At 39.7% G+C, this 22,361-nt stretch overlaps 1 protein-coding gene across 1 annotated transcript in view; it reads right to left on the minus strand.

Moving 5' to 3' along the window:
* Positions 1-22,361, minus strand: part of NBAS (NBAS subunit of NRZ tethering complex) — a 351,301-nt gene that overhangs the window by 203,622 nt on the left and 125,318 nt on the right. The window contains exons 23-26 of the mRNA XM_028099384.2: positions 21,646-21,799; positions 16,762-16,947; positions 14,827-15,000; positions 6,281-6,414 (exon numbers count right to left, since the gene is read on the minus strand). Of these exons, the coding sequence (XP_027955185.2) occupies positions 6,281-6,414; positions 14,827-15,000; positions 16,762-16,947; positions 21,646-21,799 (648 nt within the window). The remainder of the gene's footprint in view (positions 1-6,280; positions 6,415-14,826; positions 15,001-16,761; positions 16,948-21,645; positions 21,800-22,361) is intronic.

Below are 22,361 nucleotides of genomic sequence, written 5' to 3' on the forward strand. Positions count from 1 at the left end.
AGCTTGCAGGGAACAAAAGCTCCCGAGAGCAAACCCGAGCAGATTACTTGGCCGGGACCAGGCAAGGGCGGAGCAGTTCCGCCTCCAGGAAAGACATTTGGGAACCACGACAACGGGCCCCTCCCCAAGATGATCAGCAAGAACAGCCCGCCAAGACCAAGTATACCGATCAATGAGAACAACAGAACTCCAGGGCTAGGGGAATACTGCACACAAAATTCATGGCTTTTTTCCCATGATTCTTCAGTCTTTCAAAGTTAATTTTTTTAACCTTTTTTTTTTAATTTTTCTTTTTCCCTTTTTCAACCAACATCAATCCCTTTTTTAAAAAAACATTTTTATTTTTCATTTTTAGAGTCATATTCTATCCCTTCAAAGTAGTTACCGTTATTTTTGGCATATATAAATCAGTTGTTCTCTCTTTAAAATTTTGAGATATAGTTTCTTCTAACAGATCAAAATATACCTTAAATCTCTAGTGTATGGCTTTGTTCTAGTCTCCTGCCTGATCACATTCTCTGCCCTTTTATTTCTTTTTTAAATCCTCTTCTTTCTTTTCTCAAACAACTTCTTATCATATCAATTCCTTTTATAGAATTTTTTATAATTTTCATCTTTACAGTCATATTCCATCCCTTCATCGTATCAGCCCTTATTTTTACTTATATAAGTTTTCCTCTCTTTAAAATTTTGGGAGACACTTTCTTCTTACAGACCATAATACACCCAAAATCTAGTGTGTGGCACTGATCTATGCACAAGCCTGATCATATTTGATCATATTCTGTTTTCTTCTTTTGTTCTGTTTTTGTTTTTATCTTTTATTTTTTTCTTTCTGTTTTTTCTTTGTTTCCCTTTCTTTTTCCCTGGTTTCAGGTCTTTTCTGATTTGTTTAGAGTATATCTCCTAGGGACGTGGTTACCCTGTTACCACTTTGTTCTCTCATTCATCTGTTCTCCTCTGGACAAAATCACAAGATGGAAAAAATCACCTAAACAAAAAGAACAAGAGTTAGTACGGTCGGCCAGGGAACTACTCACTACAGACATTAGTACGATGACGGACCTAGAGTTCAGAATCATAATTTTAAAGATACTAGCTGGGCTTGAAAAAACCATGGAAGTTATTAGAGACGCCCTTTCTGGAGAAATAAAAGAACTAAAATCTAATCAACTCAAAATCAAAAAGGCTATTAATGAGCTGCAAACAAAAATGGAGGCCCTAACTCCTAGGATAAAAGAGGCAGAAGAGAGAATCAGTGATATAGAAGACCAAATGATGGAAAATAAAGAAGCTGAGAAAAAGAGAGATAAACAACTACTGGATCACGTGGGCAGAATTCAAGAGATAAGTGATACTGTAAGACGAAACATTAGAATACCTGGGATCCCAGAAGAAGAAGAAAGAGAGAGAGGGGCAGAAGGTATACTGGAGCAAATTATAACAGAGAACTTCCCTAATGTGGGGAAGGAAACAAGCATCAAAATCCAGGAAGCACAGAGAACCCCTCTCAATATCAATAAAAATAGGTCAACACCCCGACATCTAAGAGTAAAACTTACAAGTCTCAGAGACAAAGAGAATATCCTGAAAGCAGCTCAGGACAAGAGATCTGTAACCTACAATGGTAGTAACCTTCAATTGGCAACAGACCTATCCACAGAGACCTGGCAGGCCAGAAAGGATTGGTATGATATATTCAGAGCATTAAAAGAGAAAAATAGGCAGCCAAGAATACTATATCCAGCTAGGCTGTCAGTGAAAATAGAAGCAGAGATAAAAAGCTTCCAGGACAAACAAAAACTAAAGGAATTTGCAAACACGAAACCAGGCCTATAAGAAATATTGAAAGGGGTCCTCTAAGCAAAGAGAGAGCCTAAAAGCAGCATAGACCAGAAAGGAACATAGACAATATACAGTAACAATCACATTACAGGCAATACAATGGCACTAAATGCCTATCATTCAATAGTTACCCGAATGTAAATGGGCTAAATGACCCAATCAAAAGACACAGGCTATCAGATTGGATTCAAAAACAAGACCCATCAATATGCTGTCTGCAAGAGACTCATTTTAGACCCAAAGACACCCCCAGATTGAAATGAGGGGATGGAAAACCATTTACCATGCTAATGGACACCAAAAGAAAGCTGGGGTGCCAATCCTTATATCAGACAAATTAGATTTTAAACCAAAGACTGTAAGAAAAGATGAGGAAGGACACTATATCCTACTTAAAGGGTCTATCCAACAAGAAGATCTAACAATTGTAAATATCTATGCCCCTAAAATGGGAACAGCCAATTATATAAGGCAATTAATAACAAAAGCAAAGAAACACACTGACAACAATACAGTAATAGTGGGGGACTTTAACACCCCCCTTGACTGAAATGGACAGATCATCTAAGCAAAAGATCAACAAGGAAATAAAGACTTTAAATGACACACTGGACCAAATGGACTTCACAGACATAATTCAGAACATTCCATCCCAAAGCAACAGAATACACATTCTTCTCTAGTGCCCATGGAACATTCTCCAGAATTGATCACACCCTAGGTCACAAATCAGGTCTCAACCAGTACCAAAAGACTGGGATCATTCCCTGCATATTTTCAGACCACAATGCTTTGAAACTAGAACTCAATCACAAGAGGAAAGTTGGAAAGAACTCAAATACAAGGAGGCTAAAGAGCATTCCACCAAAGAACAAATGGGTCAACCAGGAAATTAAAGAATTAAAAAAATTCATGGAAACCAATGAAAATGAAAACACAAAGGTTCAAAATCTTTGGGATGTAGCAAAGGCAGTCCTGAGAGGAAAGCACATAGCAATACAAGCCTTTCTCAAGAAAGAAGAAAGGTCTCAAATCCACAACCTAACTCTACACCTAAAGGAACTGGAGAAAAACCAGCAAATAAAGCCTAAACCCAGCAAGAGAAGAGAAATAATAAAGATCAGAGCAGAAATCAATGAAATAGAAACCAAAAGCACAGGAGAACAGATCAACGAAACTAAGAGCGGGTTCTTTGAAAGAATTAACAAGATGGATAAACCCCTGGCCAGACTGATCAAAAAGAAAAGAGCAATGACCCAAATCAACAAAATCATGAATGAAAGAGGAGAGATCACAACCAACACCAAAGAAATACAAACAATTATAAGAACATATTATGAGCAACTCTATGCCAGCAAATTAGATGACCTGGAAGAAATGGATGCTTTCCTAGAGATGTATCAACTACCAAAATTGAACCACGGAGAAATAGAAAACCTGAACAGACCTATAACCACTAAGGAAACGGAAGCAGTCATCAAAAATCCCCCAAAAGACAAAAGCCCAGGGCCAGATGGCTTCCCAGGGAAATTCTACCAAACATTTAAAGAATTAATACCTATTCTCCTGAAATTGTTCTAAAAAATAGAAATGGAAGGAAAACTTCCAAACTCGTTTTATGAGGCCACCATTACCTTGATCCCAAAACCAGACAAAGACCCCATCCAAAAGGAGAACTACAGACCAAAATCCTTGATGAACACGGATGCAAAAATTCTCTCCAAAATACTAGCCAACAGGATCCAACAGTACATTAAAAGGATTATTCACCATGACCAAGTGGGATTTATCCCCGGGCTGCAAGGTTGGTTCAACATCCGCAAATCAATCAACGTGATACAATACATTAACAAAAGAAAGAACAAGAATCATAGGATCCTCTCATTAGATGCAGAAAAAGCATTTGACAAAGTACAGCATCCTTTCTTGATCAAAACTCTTCAGAGTATAGGGATAGAGGGTACATACCTCAGTATCATAAAAGCCATCTATGAAAAACCTACAGCGAATATCATTCTCAATGGGGAAAAGCTGAGAGCTTTCCCCCTAAGGTCAGGAACGCGGCAGGGATGTCCACTCTCACCACTGCTATTCAACATAGTATTAGAAGTCCTAGCCACAGCAATCAGACAACAAAAAGAAATCAAAGGCATCCACATCGGCAAAGAGGAAGTCAAACTCTCACTCTTTGCAGATGAGATGATACTTTATGTGGAAAACCCAAAAGACTCCACCCCAAAACTGCTAGAACTCATACAGGAATTCAGTAAAGTGGCAGGATATAAAATCAATGCACAGAAATCAGTGGCATTCCTATACACCAACAACAAGACAGAAGAGAGACAAATCAAGGAGTCGATCCCATTTATACTCGCACACAAAACCATAAGATACCTAGGAATAAATCTAACCAAAGAGGCAAAGGATCTGTACTCAGAAAACTATAAAATACTCATGAAAGAAATTGAAGAAGACACAAAGAAATGGAAAAACGTTCCATGCTCATGGATTGGAAGAACAAACATTGTGAAGATGTCAATGCTACCTAGAGCAATCTACACATTCAATGCAATCCCCATCAAAATACCATCCACTTTTCTCAAAGAAATGGAACAAATCATCCTAAAATTTGTATGGAACCAGAAGAAACCCCGAATAGCCAGAGGAATATTGAAAAAGAAAAGCAAAGCTGGCGGCATCACCATTCCGGACTTTCAGCTCTATTACAAAGCTGTCGTCATCAAGACAGTATGGTACTGGCACAAAAACAGACACATAGATCAATGGAACAGAATCGAGAGCCCAGAAATGGACCCTCAACTCTATGGTCAACTCATCTTTGACAAAGCAGGAAAGAACGTCCAATGGAAAAAAGACAGTCTCTTCCACAAATGCTGTTGGGAAAATTGGACAGCCACATGCAGAAGAATGAAACTGGACCATTTCCTTACACCACACACAAAAATAGACTCAAAATGGTTGAAAGACCTAAACGTGAGACAGAAGTCCATCAAAATCCTAAAGGAGAACACAGGTAGCAACCTCTTCGACCTCAGCCGCAGCAACTTCTTCCTAGAAACATCGCCAAAGGCAAGGGAAGCAAGGGCAAAAATGAACTATTGGGATTTCATCAAGATAAAAAGCTTTAGCACAGCAAAAGAAGCAGTCCACAAAACCAAGACAACCGATAGAATGGGAGAAAATATTTGCAAATGACATATCAGATAAAGGGCTAGCATCCAAAATCGATAAAGAACTTATCAAACTCAACACCCAAAGAACAAATAATCCAATCCAGAAATGGGCAGAAGACATGAACAGACATTTTTCCAAAGAAGACATCCAAATGGCCAACAGGCACATGAAAAAGTGCTCAACATCGCTCGGCATCAGGGAAATCCAAATCAAAACCTCAATGAGATACCACCTCACACCAGTCAGAATGGCTAAAATGAACAAGTCAGGAAACGACAGATGTTGGCGGGGATGCGGAGAAAGGGGAACCCTCCTACACTGTTGGTGGGAATGGAAGCTGCTGCAGCCACTCTGGAAAACAGTATGGAGGTTCCTCAAACAGTTGAAAATAGAGTTACAATACGATCCAGCAATTGCACTACTGGGTATTTAACACAAAGATACAAATGTAGGGATCCGAAGGGGTACGTGCACCCCGATGTTTATAGCAGCAATGTCCACAATAGCCAAACTGTGGAAAGAGCCAAGATGTCCATCGACAGATGAATGGATAAAGAAGATGTGGTGTATACATACAATGGAATATTATGCAGCCATCAAAAGGAATAAGATCTTGCCATTTGCAACGACGTGGATGGAACTGGAGGGTGTTATGCTGAGTGAAATAAGTCAATCAGAGAAAGACATGTATCATATGACCTCACTGATATGAGGAATTCTTAATCTCAGGAAACAAACTGAGGGTTCTAGAGCGGAGGGGGTGGGAGGATGCTTTAGCCTGGTGATGGGTATTAAAGAGGGCACGTTCTGCATGGAGCACTGGGTGTTATACGCAAACAATGAATCATGGAACACTACATCAAAAACTAATGATATAATGTATGGTGATTAACATAACAATAAAAAAATTTAAAGAAAAGAAAAGAAACACAACTTAAAACAGAGACATCACTGTCTATCCACTAAAAACAAAGTATATTTTGTTGTGGTGGTGGTGATATTTTTGTTTTTTAATGGGTTATTTACCAAGGTTGACAAAATTATAGTCACTGCTCATATACTGCTGGAAAAACAAACGTTCATCTCTAGGCAACAGGTTTGCAGATGGTTCCATTTTCTTCTCTGTATATTTTTTATATTCCCAAAATTCTGTCTAATGAACACTCTGGGAAGCAACATTTTTGTTTTAGCTGTTAGGATGAAAAGACAACAATAGGATTGGCATGCTGTGGATTCTTACCCATATCCTCTTTGTGGAAGACATTCTAAAATGTCATAGCAAAGAGACAGCTGGTCATTTCGTTCACAGTTGTAGATGCAGCCCAGAGCTACTGCCATCAGGTGGTCCTGATCAGGAATAATTTTTTGCTGCAGCTAGAGAAAATAAAGCATGCTGTACTAAACGTCAGTAGATTTACATTCAGGTTTTCCATAGCCCAGTGCAACTGTCAATAGAATATTAAGTAGTGCAATTAATCAGCTGCAAAAACAAATCTTGATTTTTCTTTAGCTTACAGACTTTTGGGGTCTTTAATAATTCTAAATGAAATCACATTTTAATTACAGAATCAGCTAGAAAAGATAATTTGTACCCATAAGCTTTGCATCTGCTAAAAACAGATTCTTCAATTTATGACCCATTCAGGATAAAGTAGATAGAAGAAACACAGTGAATTAAAAAGGCAATTCATTAAAAACATTTCTAACCCCAAAGCCAAATTTTATGTGTTTCAATTACAAAAATATATAAAATTCCTTAACTAATATTCAGAGATGTTTGAACCTACTATTTTTCAGTATGCATTATATATTAGTCATGTAACTAAACAGTACTGACATTCTATTCGAAAGAAATCACATGGCTATGCAGTAATATTCAAATCACAGAACACACTCCGATGCAGAAAGCCGACTACTATGGGTCACTGTCTCTACAGGATACACACTTCCCATCACAAACCAGACTCTCTTTCTTATTTTCTGGGATATAAAAATACTGTATTTGTGCTTTGTTTTTCTCATCTCTCCTTCTCATCTTACTGGATATTAACATCTTCCTAATATCACTGTTGTGAGGATTAAATTAATACATAAAGAATGCTTCCATTATTGCCAAAGACACCAAAATGGAAAGTCAAAACTATATTCTTAGAGCCCTATTCAATGACAAAATAAGTTTAAAGTAATTTCCATAATAAAGATCTAGTGGTTTTCAACATTTTAGTAGAAACTCACAAAACAGATAAGAAGCTTCTCTGTAAAAAAAAAAAAAAAATCACACCAATGGATGGAAAGAAGAAACATTCAAGTTACAGGGAAGTGAAGTCTTCTGAAGTACTAGGGTTAAAGGAGTTATACACCTTTCTTCAAGGTGTTAAGAAAAAAGTATATTGTTAATTTGCCATTGACATCTGACAGAGTTATCCAAGGTTGCAAAGTGACAGACTGGTGAAACAGAGACAAACAGAGCACAGTAAAATAATTATTATTAAAAATTAATTAAAATCGCTAACTCTTCCTGATTTCTTATTGTGTGCCAGGTACTATTTCTATGTGCTTCACATGCATTCATTCTTAATTCCTCAAACCATCCGGTAAGGTTAATACTAGCTCTATCTCAGTTTTCCATAAGGGGGCACTGGGGCACTGACAGGACACATCACTTGCCCTGTGGAGGCTAACGCAGGCAGCCGGCTCCAGAGCCCACACTAAGACTCTCACAGTCCTGCAGGAAAACTTGACATACAGGAAGAATGGGAGAGATGGAGGAAAACTATAGTCATCAACAGCTCATATAGGAAAAGGAAAAAAAACTGAAACCAGTTTCAGTAAAAAGGAATAAATTGGAAAACCAAATGAAACAGAAGCCAACTCTGTGATGGTTTCCTTGATTTCCCTGCTTCCTGTCTTTCCCCCCCAGCAACATTCAAGTATCACTTGGAAGTGAACTGTTCTAGAATCCACAACTGATCACGTATGTTCAAAATCTTCTGTTGAAAACCCTTAGTAGCCCTACAATGTGAAAGGTAAAGAATAAGTTTTTTGCCTTCTACTCAAGTTCCTTCATGGCCTGGTGCCAACTCACCCTTCCTGTCCTCTGAACCACTATGCAAATTTTAGTTCACACAAATTAAATCACTTGCCTTTATGTAAACATGTTACTGGTCTTTTGTCTCCTCATCTTATTCTACTCCTACATGGACCTTCTTCTCAAAAACTCAGTCTTGCCCTATCTAAATCCTCCCTGATAATCCTGCTTGACTCTGACTTCAGTTGGGCTTTCCCAGATTTCTAGTCTCTTCCAAAAGCTCCATAAATGCTGGTCCAATGAACACATCCTCATACAACTCTCAAACATAAATCCTTTTTCCTCTCTGTATTCCTATGGCTTCTTTTTGTTCTCTTCCTGTGCCATTTAGCATACCTTTCTTAATGCAATCTATCATGTACATGAATCGTAACGCTTAAATTTTTAAGACACATTCTATTCTTGTTCGGTTCAACTCCCTACAAGATGCCTAACTTCAGAAAGTGTCAAGACACACGTCCTCTCTTATTTCTATCATTCCTGTCCTAATATCTCAGTGGTAACTATTAAACCATCATTTGCCCCACCTCAAGCTGATAGAAAAGAGCCCCTCTAAAACTTTCTAGGAAGTCAGTAAGTCTTCCCCACCCTGGGCAGCTGATTATTTTCCATACTGCATCACAAGGTAAGATATAAGAAAGTTATAATTTGGTTCTTAAAAATGGTCTTAAAATTATGCACTACAGATTAGTAGATAAAGAACAGATGATAAGATATGATACCTGGAAAACCCCGGAGAATGAAGCAATACAAAAAACTAGTGAAGTGGCAGAATGCAAAAATAACATACAAAATGAACAGCTTTCATATACAGAAACAACAAACAGAGGGGTGAAAGTAGGGAAAACTCGATTTAAAATAGAAACATAAAATTAAATGCTTAGGAATAAATTTAACAAGAAATGTGCATGACCCACAGGAGGAACCTTTCAAACACTCCTGAAAGCCAGTAAAAAAGGACATGAACAAACACAATGATACATGCTCTTCTTGAATAGGATGACTGAACATTATAAAGATACTGGTCTCACCAATTTATAAATTTAATATAGTAACAGTAAATACACCAACAAGTTATTTTATGGAATTAGCCAAGTTGTTACGAAAGTTCAGATGGAGAAAGAAACATATAAGAACATCTTTTAAAAAACAAAAACAAAAAAAACCTAGGGAAAAAAACTACAGAGGAATACTACCCTTACCAGACTTTAAAAACCCGTTATAAAATCTCTATAATTAAAACAGTGTGCTCCTAGGGGCACCTGGGCGGCTCAGTCGGTTAAGCATCCAACTCTTGATTTCAGCTCAGGCCATGATTTCAGGGTCCTGAGATCAAGCCCCACATGGGGCTCTGCACTCAGCACAGAGTCTGCTTGTCCCTCTCCCTCCCCCTCCAACTCTCCCCCTGCTTGCTTGCTTTCTCTCTCTAATAAATAAATAAATAAAATCTAAAAAATAAAATAAAATAGTGTGCTCCTAGTGTCTGAACAAACCAGTAACAATATAAAAACTCTAGAATTAGACTAACCAACAAATGGAAACTTGGTAGATGACAAAGGTGGCATCTCAAATCACTCAAGAAAAGACAAAATTTTTAATATAGCCATCTGGCATCTCACCATACAAAAGAATGAGGTCCAAGTAGATTACTGATCTAAACATAAAAATAAAACCATACAAGTACTGAAAGAAAATGAGTGAATTCTTCTTTAACCTTGGAGTAGGAAAAGGCTTTCTCACCATGACTCTAAATACAGAGGCAATAAAAGGTTGCTCAATTTGACTATACATAAAAAGATAAAAATTTTGCCTGACACAAATCACCATAAACAAAGTCAAAAGACAGCCTACCAACTGGGAGAAATATACACAATACATACCACACACAAAAAAGACTAATTACACCAATATATCTGAATTTCTACAAAAGTAAATCACAAAGGAACAAAAGTCCAAGTGAAAAATGGGGATCTAGAGGAGAGGGGTGTGGGGGGACGGGTTAGCCTGGTGATGGGTATTAAAGAGGGCACGTTCTGCGTGGAGCACTGGGTGTTATACGCAGACAATGAATCACGGAACACTACATCAAAAGCTAATGATGTGATGTATGGTGATTAACATAATAAAATTTTTTAAAAAATGGGGAAAAGACATGATGGACAATTCACCAAAAAAGAGAGAACCCCCTCAAATATATGAGGAAATGTGCTAATTCACTCATAATTAAAGAAATGCAAATTAAAACAACATTGAAATGCCGCTTTTCACCTACCACACTGGCAAAAATTTTAAGATATGGCAACAGATTCTGTCCACAACGTTTTGGAGAAATAGGCATGCTCCTAAACTCCCGGTGGGAATGTCAAGTGGACCAAGCCCTCTGGAGAGAAATTTGGCAACAGCAACCCATCCCTTGCCTTTAGGCTCAGGAAGTCCCTTCAAGGAATACACCTTGAAAGTATACCAAAGACACAAAAACACATATGAACAAGGTTATTCGTTGTAGCATTGTTTGTAATTACAAAATACTAGAAATAACAGAAAACCAGGGAGACTGAAGAAATGAATTTTTAATTTTATTATTTTAATTTATATAGCCACCCATGGCTAGAGGATATCATACTGAACAGCACGGTTCTAGAGGCACCTTTCAATTCCCTAAGGAGTGTGGGCCCAAAGTAGACAAGCAGGAAACTGCAGGCAAGAGCTTAAACTGTTAAGTAGACTTTCCCGTCTATGCCATTGCTGGCATATGGCATATAGGTCAGCACCGAAAGCTTCCAAACTCAGAGCCCTGGAGTGCTGTACTAAAGGAACACGGGAGAACTTGACAGGGTTCCATTCCTGATCAGATGATCAGATGAAAGTGACCGTTTCACCACTACTAGAACTGGAGAAACAGCAAAGCAACAGTGGGAATTATTTATAACACAGATCAAAAGGCTTTCTATCAGAATCACTGGATAAATTGTCAAATGCATATTCCAGGTCCATATCCCCCAAATTCTAATCCATTGTATACGGGGTGAGCCGAGAAAACTGTATTTTTTTTTTAAAGTCCATAGTTCCCATACACGATGCATCCAAAAAAATTAAAAAAAAGTGCTAGTACAGAAGACTGAGAACAATATGAGAAGGCAGAATATGTTATTCCCAAATCACCTCCATCCAGACTTGTCCAAGTTCCTTCAGAAGTTCCACTTTTCAAAGGGCCATGCAAATAACGAGCAACAGCTTAAAATCACAGATGAGTGCTTAAAATCAGGATGTCGTAAAGGAGAGGAAGAGTTTGAAGCATATGCTACAGTTAAAAAGGACAAATATGTATTTGTATTATTGTTTCCAAGTATTCACTCCCTTCTTCCCAAGACAGGACTATGCTTCCCTGCCTCATTAACAACAGGCGGGGCTAGACTTCCTCTGGCCTGTGAAATGTGAGAGGATGTAACTTGAGGCATTTTGAGGTAAGCTTGAAGAGCCACTGTGGTTCTACTTTACTCTTTCTCCTGTGCCACAGCTTAGAAAAGGGGCCTTTTAGCCAAGCCCTGGAATGAACAAGACACGGAACACAGCAGAAGCCCGACTATAGCCTATATGATGTTTGTGGGAAATGAATGTATGCTGTTCTCAAGTACTGCGATTTAGTGATCACTTGTTAATGCAGCATAATTTAGCCTAAGCTGTCTGACATGGAAATCATTGCTCCTGTTATATTACTATAAACACTCTGTGCATGACTCATGGCAGATCCAAGGTACATTCTTTTTGTAAAGAGTAAAAAGTAAAATAAAATAAAAACAGTGCTCCAAGCACAATCCTAATAAAGCAAACAAATGTAACCAAGTGGTCTACAGCATCATAATGAAACCCAGTTTCAATCATTCACCCGTCATTTGACCTGACTAAATTTACTGAGCACCTGCTCTCTGCAAGGCACTGACTCCCAGGTAATACACAGATGCATGAGACACAGAGAACATACATAGGAAACAAAGGGAGGGAAAGAGAAACCCATGAACATTAATTATGACACAGTGTGACATGGGTTATTACAGAGGCAATGACAAGACCTGTCACAGCACAGATGGGTCACAGGTCTCCTAGCAGACGGAATCTAACACAGCAGGATCTTGAAGGACAGGCAGGTGTCTGTAAAGGGAAGGAAAGGGAAGCTGACCATCCCAAACAAAGGAAATAGTCTACAAAAGCATAAAGAGGCATAAAAGGCTGGACAACATGGGGAGGGGGGTGGGGGGAGGGGTTAGCCTGGTGATGGGTATTAAAGAGGGCATGTTCTGCGTAGAGCACTGGGTGTTATGCACATACAATGAATCATGGAACACTACATCAAAAACTAATGATGTAATGTATGGTGATTAACATAACAATAAAAAATTTTAAAGAAAAAAAAAGGCTGGACAACATGAAGACAGGAGGCAAAGTTCAGTGTGAGTGGACTAGCACATTCACTCAGAGGGAAAAGAGGCTAAAGAGACAGACTGGGAACAGACCACAAAGAACCTTCTAAGCCACTCTAGAGAGCCCAACGTTTACCTTGTAGACGCTGGTTTCCCATAGATCATGACATGATCAAATTTCCGTTGGGGAAAGATAATATTGATAGAGATAAAGAGGATAGATTGGAAAGGAAGAGCCCAGCAACACCATTGTTTTCTGCTTTGATGTTTACATATTTCAACAAAAGCAAATGGCAGTATGTTTTATTCAAAAGGCACATGCTAAATTGCCAAGTAAAAACAACAAAAAGCTGACGGCATACAAAGGATTTACAAGACTGTAAGAAAGAGAAGTATCACAAACAAGATTACTGGAAGGAATTTAAAGTCGTTTCTTTCTTCCTCATAAAACATTCATATTCAATCCATCCTGCTGCTCACATAGTATTCTGCTGTCATAAGCAACCCACCCTCGGCTCACAGCAAACCATCCCAAATTCAAAATCGGAATGCTAAGTGGGAACGGCCTATGACAAGATGGAAAATTTTAAATAGCCAAAGAACAGATACATGTTTGACAAGCAGCCCTTTCAGAAACCAAAATATGTGTAAGGTTAGCTAAGCAATGCTTTCTTTCTTTATCTTGATTATATGGTCTGTGGCCATATACTTCTGAGGACTTCAGACTGCTACACAGGCTAGCTCAAGGAAGTAACTCAATTAGAACTTAGGATTGGAAGAGGCTTCTGCTTGAAACCCAATCCAAGGCTTTGAATCTGACTACAAATTCAGTGCCTTCCACTGTCTGTGCTATCCTGCTTCCTGCTTGAGCCCCCTCCAATAGGAAGGGAGCCACTGTCTCTTGAAACAGCATATTTGATTTATGGCTAAATTAAGAGGTTATTTATGTTGCAAAAGTATGCTGCACTTAATAAAGTGACTTACTGCCAATGAATCTGAACAACCATTTGAATTCTGTAGAAGTATAGCGCTCTAAATACAGCTGACCCTTGAATTGCATGGGTCCACTTACAACCCAATGGCTTCTTTATAAATACAGCACAGTACTGTAAATATATTTTGTCTTCTGTAGGATTTTAATAACATTTTCCTTTCTCTAGCTTACTTTTTTCTAAAAATAATCAACTGTTTATGTTACTGGTAAGGTCGACAGTAGGCTACCGATTGTTAAGTTTGAGGGGAATAAAAAATTATACATGGATTTTTGCCCGGATAGGGGGTGGAGGGCCGCCACCCCTAAACGCTATGTTGAGAGTCAACTATATAGTACTCTTAAGCAAATACAAAAATTATTAAGAATAATTATAGATTTCCTTATGAAATCCTAAAGATTTTCATAAATATTTTGAAAGTCCTGAAGGGCAAGAATCTTTTCTTCTTCTATTGGTGTTAGGGTAAAGCTTAATGATGAAGAATGCAGCTGTGAAATTAGAAGACCAATGTGTGAACCCACATCCCACTCCTTACTGTGTGACCCTGAGCAACTGCCTGACCACTCTATATCACAATTTTTCTTTCCCTCCAATAATTAATAAAAAGACCCACCTCATGGACTGTTATAAGGATTAAATGAGTTAACACTTGTGCAGTGCCAGTCTATAGTAAGAATTTAGTTATCTATCAACTATTAGTATTTTTGGTCTTGATATATATCAATACATATAATCAGTAGAAACAGAAAGTCAACAAACTTTGGAATAAATAAATCAAAATAAACATGAACTTCTAAAATAACTGACCGAATTGAAACATGTTTAAAGAATAACATGACAACCTATGATTTCCCTCATATGTGGAATTTAAGAAACAAAACAGATGAACACAGGGGAAGGGAAGGAAAAAAAAAAGTAAAATCAAACTGAGAGGGAGGCAAACCATAAAAGACACTGAACTCTAGGAAACAAACTGAGGGTTGCTGGAGGTGACGTGGTGGGAGGGATGGGGTGACCGGTGATGGGCATTAAGGAGGGCCACGTGATGTAATGAGGACTGGGTGTATATGCAAATGATGAATCACTAAACTCTATCTCTAAAACTAATAATACACTATATGTTAATTGATTTTAAATAAAATTTAAGTAATAAAAGAAAAGAATAACATGACAACCATTTCCTTTTCTGTTTAAAGGGAAACTACTTAGAAAGCCTACTATAATAAATTGACAAATTTATTGCAGAGGAAAAAGCAGAGGCTCTTAAGAAGTTAGAGTTTCTACTTACATCTGGTTTGGAATGCTGAAATATCTTCAGGGGAAATTTTAAGTCCCCTTTAGCTAATGTTACTAAATATTCCTTTAATAGCTCATTAGCCACACCAGGAGACTGTTTCTCACAACGATGAAGAAAGGGAACCATCCACTGGTAGGCACTTGTCACATATTTGTCCTCAGAACACTGGAAATACAATCAACCAAAACAAACATACTAAATACCGGATTATACCAGACAACAAGTTCTAAAACTCACATATAATCAGACTAATGTTAAACAGTAGAAGCCCAACACTTTCTAAAACAGACACTCCAGTTCACCTCTCCTAGATAGGCTGAGAAGTGGCAGGAGAATCACCTTCTGCCTGGGGCTAGTACAGCTAACAGCAGTGCAGTCCATCTCTGCGGGACCATGGTCACTCGGGGTCCCTCACAGCCCAAGCCCCGCTCTGGAACACCAACACGCTGCTACTACGACTTCAACATGAGGTCTTCAGAGCAAAGAGAGCTTCTACCGCAAAAGTGTGTGTGTGTGTGTGTGTGTGTGTGTGTGTGTGTGTGTGTGTGTGTGTGTAGAGACCGACAAAAGTGTGTGTGTGTGTGTGTGTGTGTGTGTGTGTGTGTGTGTGTGTAGAGACCGACCATGGACAGGAAGAGTGAAACAGAAAAAAGCAGAGAGACAGAGACAGGAGCATTGAAAGGCTCTAAAAGGGAAGCACTTGAGGACCATCTTCTGCATAAAATCCCAGAATCTCTCCCTTCCTTTTCCTTTTCCTGTTTTGTTTTGTTTTTTAATTTTTTTATTGTTATGTTAATCACCATATATTACATAATTTGTTTTGGTGTACTGTTCCATGATTCATTGTTTGTTCATAACAACCAATGCTCCATGCAGAACGTGCCCTCCTCAATACCCATCACCAGGCTAACCCATCCCCCCACCCTCCTCCCCTCTAGAACCCTCAGTTTGTTTTTCAGAGTCCATCATCTCTCCTGGTTCGTCTTGCCCCTTTACATCCACCTTCACAAAACTCCAAATGACGCACATGATTTTATTCATTCTCCCTGACATTCCTTAATTCCTTCTTTTAATTATCCCCGAAGATAACCTAAATCCCGTAAGAGGAGTCTTACCTATAACACAAATCCATCTTCACTGGGTAGGTTATCAGGGGGTAAAAATTACTAAGCAAAAGGGAAGGGAGGGCCAGAGGGAGAAAGATGACGAGAAAGAAAAGGAGGGAAGATGAAAAAGCAAGTACAGGAAAAAGAGAGAGAGAGTCCTGGAGGAAAGAGAGCACATCAGGTAGCCATGACTCCTCCCCCTCAGCCAACCCACTGGAACCCGGCTGCCCAAGAGCAAAAGACTACCCGGGGCATCCTTGACAGCCAGTGCTCTGCAGCCCCATCATTCCTCTCTCAGTGGTGTCTCTCTGTTCAGTGGGCTCAGTAGAAACCAGGTCCTAGCATGAGCGAGTGCACTTTCTCCCCAGGGTGACCCAGGAAGAATCTAAAAGTGCTGGGCAAATTCTCCTAAAGTCATGAGCCCCTAAGCCAAGATGTTTTCTTCACACAAGCACCTAGCCCTCTGAACTCCAGTACTTCTGTATAAATGAAATATATAAGTAATTGGGAATTTTAACATTAGTGAAGGACTAGAAACATGATTATTAGAATGGCCAGCTAGTTTAGAAATATGCCTAGCTAAAAGACAAAAAAGTTACATACAGAGGAGTATGAATAAAGGGCAAGCAAGGTACAAAAACAGCGAAAATAATTTGGGGATGCTTTCAGTAATGTATTCAAAAATTGGATTTTTTTTTTAATTTTTTTATTTTATTTACTAAGTGCTCGGGTTTGGAGGATATTTCGTCTTTGGCTTTGAGACCCACATTAATCAAAGTACATAGGGAATGCTTAAGAAGAAAATTAAAATAAAACCTACACTATTCATCAGTAGTCTTAGTTTTTCAATGTCTTTCATCTGCTGGAGTTCTTCCAAGGTTAGGGTTAAATCACACCCGGCTTCATAAACCAAAGCTTCCAGAGTAACCAAATTATCACAAAGAGCCAGCAAACCGGGAATGTTCCGCTCCATTCCAAGTCGAATGAGTGACAACGCGCAGTCAACCTGAAATGGAAAAGCGACAGTAAATCTGAGTGTTCTGTGTCTCCCACATCTTCTCAAATAAAAGCCTCCAGTACAGAATCTAATTCTGCTCATCACCTTATATAAAATCGTATTATCAGCAACATGCATTTATTTAGTATAAAAACAGAGTTCTTCATCAAATATATCAGCAAACTGTTTCAAAAGAATCAGCAAGAAATACCGAAGATAATAAAAGACAACCATCTTAAATTCATAGAGCATGACAGTTTAAGAGCAGTTTTACATATATCTGTCAATTTAACTCTCAAAACATTAACAAGCGGGGGGCGGGGTGGGGGAAGAAAGCTAGTTAGTGATAATGCCAAATTAATCCTATTTTCACTATATCACTCTGCTCCAGAAACAAAAATTTTTGTGTTTATATCCCTGTTCAGTACCTGTCCTTCCACAGCGCCTCCCATATAAAAGGCATTCAATAAATACTCGCTGCATGATGAACTCTGGGAGACACTTTCTCTGTCTCAATTCAAACATTTACTCTTCACTGAGACCAAAATGAGGACTGATTTTCCTAGACAAGCTCAGGACACAGCAATCTGACTCCCTATCACTTGATCGGGTTTATGAAAGGACGTACCTCTGACTGATGGCAAAATCATCTAATGTGTCCTTCACTCACGGCACCTCGTACTCCTCACTTCCTCCCTTATTCCTAGACTACCAGACTACCAGTTATTTATTGAGGACTGCCTATGAACTAAGCATCATTCTAAGTGTTAGGAACATAAAATTGAATAAGAAGAGGTCTCTTCTTTCAATGATCTCTCCACCTCGTAGGGAAACTGACTTGGTACATCAGAGGCTGAAGTACAGTGAGGGGACCTCAAGGAAGGGCACGTGGCCCAAACCGTCACAAAGTCTCCCCAAGGGAGGAAGACTTGAAATGCACTTTCAAGAATCCATGGATAGGGGTACCTGGGTGGCTCAGTCTGTTAAACGTCTGCCTTCGGCTCAGATCATGATCTCAGGGTCCTGGGATCGAGCCCCGCATCGGGCTCCCTGCTCAGCAGAGAGTCTGCTTCTCCCTCTCCCTCTGCCCCTCACCCCCGCTCATGCTATGTCTCTCTCTCTACTCTCTCAAATAAATACATAAAATCTTAAAAAAAAAAAAAAAGAAGAACCCATGGATATTGGCAGGTCACAAAGGAAGGCGGGCAGGAGAACAGCATGGAAGGCAGAGATGCGTGACGTGTTGTGAGAGTACAGTTGGTTCCCTTAAGATGGAGAAGATGGTCCGAAGCGAAGCGATGAGAAACATGGCTAGAGCAGCGGGGAGGGGCCGCAGAACGGAGGATACTGTTCGCTGAGCTAAGGAAGTTACAGTTTATCCTGAAATGCAAATACTACCAAAGGATTTCCAAGCGGGGCATGTCCTAAGTCGATTTACACACTTGAGAAAGAATACTTGGTCAGTATTCACTGAATGATGAACTGGAAAGGAACTGAACAGAAAACAGGCCAGTGAAGAGAACTGCACTTACTAGTATTAGAAGACTCTGGACTAATGACAAGAACAGCACCCGGGGGACAGCAAAATTTAAGGGACAAGCCAAAGGACGTGAGCCACCGGAGATGAAAACGAATGGCTGAGACAAAGACAAGGGGGAAAGCACGAAGACACCTGAGAAGCCACACAGAGGAGACGGGGGGGGAGAGAGGAAGCAGTGGTGTCCAAGAACGATGTGTAAAATAACACCGGAAGGGAATCGGATGTGAAGAAGCAGTTTCCCTAGAGTGGCAGGGGTGGTCAGACGCCAGACAAATGAGGAGGAAAGAATCATCAAGAAAGTGACAACAAAGAGCACAGGGGGCCTATTGTGGAGCTGAGCTGTGACAGAGGGAAGACAGCTGCAACCCAAGCCAGGGAGATTAGGACTCTTAATCTTTGTTGTTGTTGTATTTATAAAACAGGAGTGGTTGGGACTTTAGGTCCAAAAAAAAAAAAAGGGAACAGAGTAGAGAAAGAGGGATTGAAGACACTGGGGAGAGAGCCCAGAGCCACAGAGCAGCCTGAGCAGGCCGGGGTGTGGAATCCAGAGCACAGGGAAGGAAAGCAGTAGCCTGGATGCAAGAGAAGAGATCTCTTCCTCTGGGAAAAGCCGGAAAGAGTAAGGACTAATGGAACTGAGTTCTCAAGTTCCCCAGTGAAATACAAAGCAAAATCATCTTCTGGGAATGAGGAGGTGATAGGCTGGGAGGAGCAGAGAAGGGGGAGGGGCAGTGCATCAAGGCGAGGAAGGACACGGAGCAACATTAAAGAACCACTCTTAAAGCCCTTTAAAGCCCCAGGGACCGATAAAATGAAAGAAAAACCCGGTTTTCTTTCAGTTGGAAAGAACGGTGCCAGTAAATACAAGGGGCCAGGGGCGGGGGACACTATAGGTAGGTAAGGCATGAGGCAAAACAGGAGTAATCTGGTATACTTCAACAGAGAAGTGTTTTTTTACTTCATTTCTAGTAATAAAAATACAGTTTACATCTGAAAAGACAGATCTACCCGCATACCAATTAAAAAAAAAAAAAAACTATCACAAGTGAATTTTCAGAAAGCGTGAAGAAAACCTGGTGCATAAAACACAACTCTGTGCTGGTAATGGTTTGAACACAGCACACTTGCCATGTGTAACACACTCACCAATTTTGTGATCCAGATTGGTTTTCCTAGTACCAACTTGGAAGTTGTTGCTTTCCCAGATACTTACTGAGGTAAAAATGTTTTAGAACCAAATTACTGACACCTTAAATGAAAGCAGGCTCTAATGCAACTTGAATTATGCCACGTACCCCAAAGCCCTCACTGGATAAATTTCACTACTATACACATTTCCTAATCCAACAAATAAGTCTTGCTAAAAGGCATTTGTAGGCTCTAAGGAAAAAGAAGTCCCACATCAATTAAGTCTCTAAAAATGAAAAAGATAAAAATTATGTTAGATATCACTTTGTAGCATAAGCCACATGAAGCATCAATAAATAAAATGAAGCTGAAGAATAATACTTCTATTAGAAGTGTTTTTATATAAAGGAAAGAGATGAAAGAATAAAAAAGGCAGCTAAAGCACCCCCCAATCACTTCTCTTTATAGTTATTCCTAATTCCACAAAAATGAATTCAAGATGTCTAACAATTATTACTGGACTGTTAAAAAATTTAACTTTCAGAAAGCTCTATAGTTTCCTTTCTGTTTATTTTTTATAGACTTTACATTTTAGAGCAGCATTGACAGCAAAAATCAAGAAGAAAGTACAGCCACTTCCCACAGAGCCTCTACCCCCACCTACCGACAACCTCCCACCTCCCACGTTATCTATAGCCCCCACTGGAGTGGTTCACTTGTTACAATCGATAAACCTATACCAACACATGATTATCACTCAAGGTGATAAAGCACAAAGAGCACATTGGGAATTAGACTGGAGCACCTCCAGAGATTCTTCTCATCCCAGTATCAGGATTCTAAGCATTTTCGAATGTACCATGGTCCTTAGCCATCTTCAAAGACCTGGAAAGTCAATCAAATATTCTTGGCCCACCCTTCCCAAAAGTTTGATCTATAATATTACCATCAGCTCCAACACATAGCTCCCCTTCAATTCTATGAATACGAAAAGTAGGAGTCCGAGTAGGCAGAAATTCAAGGAGACTATCAAACGGAGACACAGGGCCGCACCAATCACTATGTAGAAATGTAAACAAAGGGGTGCAAATTCCTTCCCACAGTACTGCTGCTCATCAGACCTTTTAGAATCACCCTTCCTGTCACACGAAAAACTGATGGTAGGACAGGTGGTCCAAAGCCAAGACCACAAGTAGAAAGAAAAAGGCATCCAGCGGCCAGACCCTAAATGAGATTTTAATGTGCATTCTGCCATTCTTCGCTTTGAATTGCCAACTTCTGTTGTCTAAGATGAAGACAACTATTGCTTACATGTGCAGGGCACTCAATTAGCAGAATTTTTAATATTCTCTCCTGTGCATTTTCTTTGTTCTCACTGACCTTGGTATAGGAACCAAGCCCATGAAAAAAATCAATGAGCAGAAAAGGTAAGTGGCAGGTCCGGAGTCACAAGGCGTGTTAGTGGAAGATCTGAGATTAGTGTTCAGACCTCCTAAGCTTCAGTACATTCTATCCCTCTCCTCCTCTGTCTGATGTAGTTCGTTTGCAGCCCCATGAAGGCACAGGGGAACTGAGGGGAATTAGGCTTAGACTCAAGGAAAACACTAGAGACAGAGCCTCAAACAAGGTTCCTAAAAAGCAAAATAAAAACCACCTGCACTACTGTGATATGACAGGGAGCTGATCAAGTATTTCTGGGTTGATACAGTCATTTCCACTAATATGGTATTAAGCCTATTAAAAATATATGGAAAATCGTGGATAGGATGTACCATATTTTGCAACTTACATTTTAGAGAACGATTTTGAACAATTTTTCTTCTATGTATCTGCTTTTTAAGAATCCCCAAAAAAGCCACAAAAGCTTTCTGAGGCAAAGGATGAAAGAACAAATGTAATAAGAAATATTCATTTCATCTCTGCAAACCAAACACACGCTCCCCGGCCCCACCGTCGGCTGCCACGACACGCAGAGAATCCTGAGGCCCCAGCGCGGCACGGCTGGCGTCCCTGAGGAGCAGCCATCATTCTCCCCTCACCTGTCGGGCATAATGCTCTATTTCCTGTGCTCTGGTCTGATACCAGTCCATAACCTTCTCTACCGTAAGCTCTGATGTCCTGTACCTCAGTAACCCGGGCTGGGCGGCGTACAAGAACTCACTTTCGTCTTGGAGACTCGGCTCAACCACCGCTCTGCAAAGCACAAAAGGAGCAATTAGTAACTGATTGGAATGCTGGGAAAAATTAGAATTTTGTGAAAGACAGAGAAGAACAGAGATGGGGAGGGAGTGGTGACAGAGACAGGGAGTATGCATGTATGTGTGGGGGGAGGGGGGTGGGGATGTTTGTGTGTATGTGTTTTCCTGTATCTGTGGACACACTTACAAAATAAATGGGACATTTGGGAGATGCTTAATTTACTTTCCTATTAGGTTTCCCAATTTAAAAAAATCAGGATGGACGATAAATCAAAACAGCCAGGCCACAAATCAATCAAATAAGTATTAACAAAAATCAAAATCACCCTGGGAGGCTTTTACCAAATGCACATGGCTGGGAGCCTGCCCAATCAAAATTACCTGTGAGGCCAGCCAGGCCTCATTTAGGAAAAACACCTCCAGGTGATTGTAACTCAAATATAAATGCAGAAACCTTGTTTTCCATGTTCATAAAAATCAGAGGAAATACGTCTTATTTACATCGGTAACACACTGTTAGTAGGTGTCAGCAATGTGGTACCGCCCTGACATTTACA

The sequence above is a fragment of the Eumetopias jubatus genome, unplaced genomic scaffold (assembly GCF_037043125.1).
Source record: "Eumetopias jubatus isolate StellerSeaLion01/CBP00866 unplaced genomic scaffold, mEumJub1_p1.0 scaffold_9, whole genome shotgun sequence".
Taxonomy (NCBI): domain Eukaryota; kingdom Metazoa; phylum Chordata; class Mammalia; order Carnivora; family Otariidae; genus Eumetopias; species Eumetopias jubatus.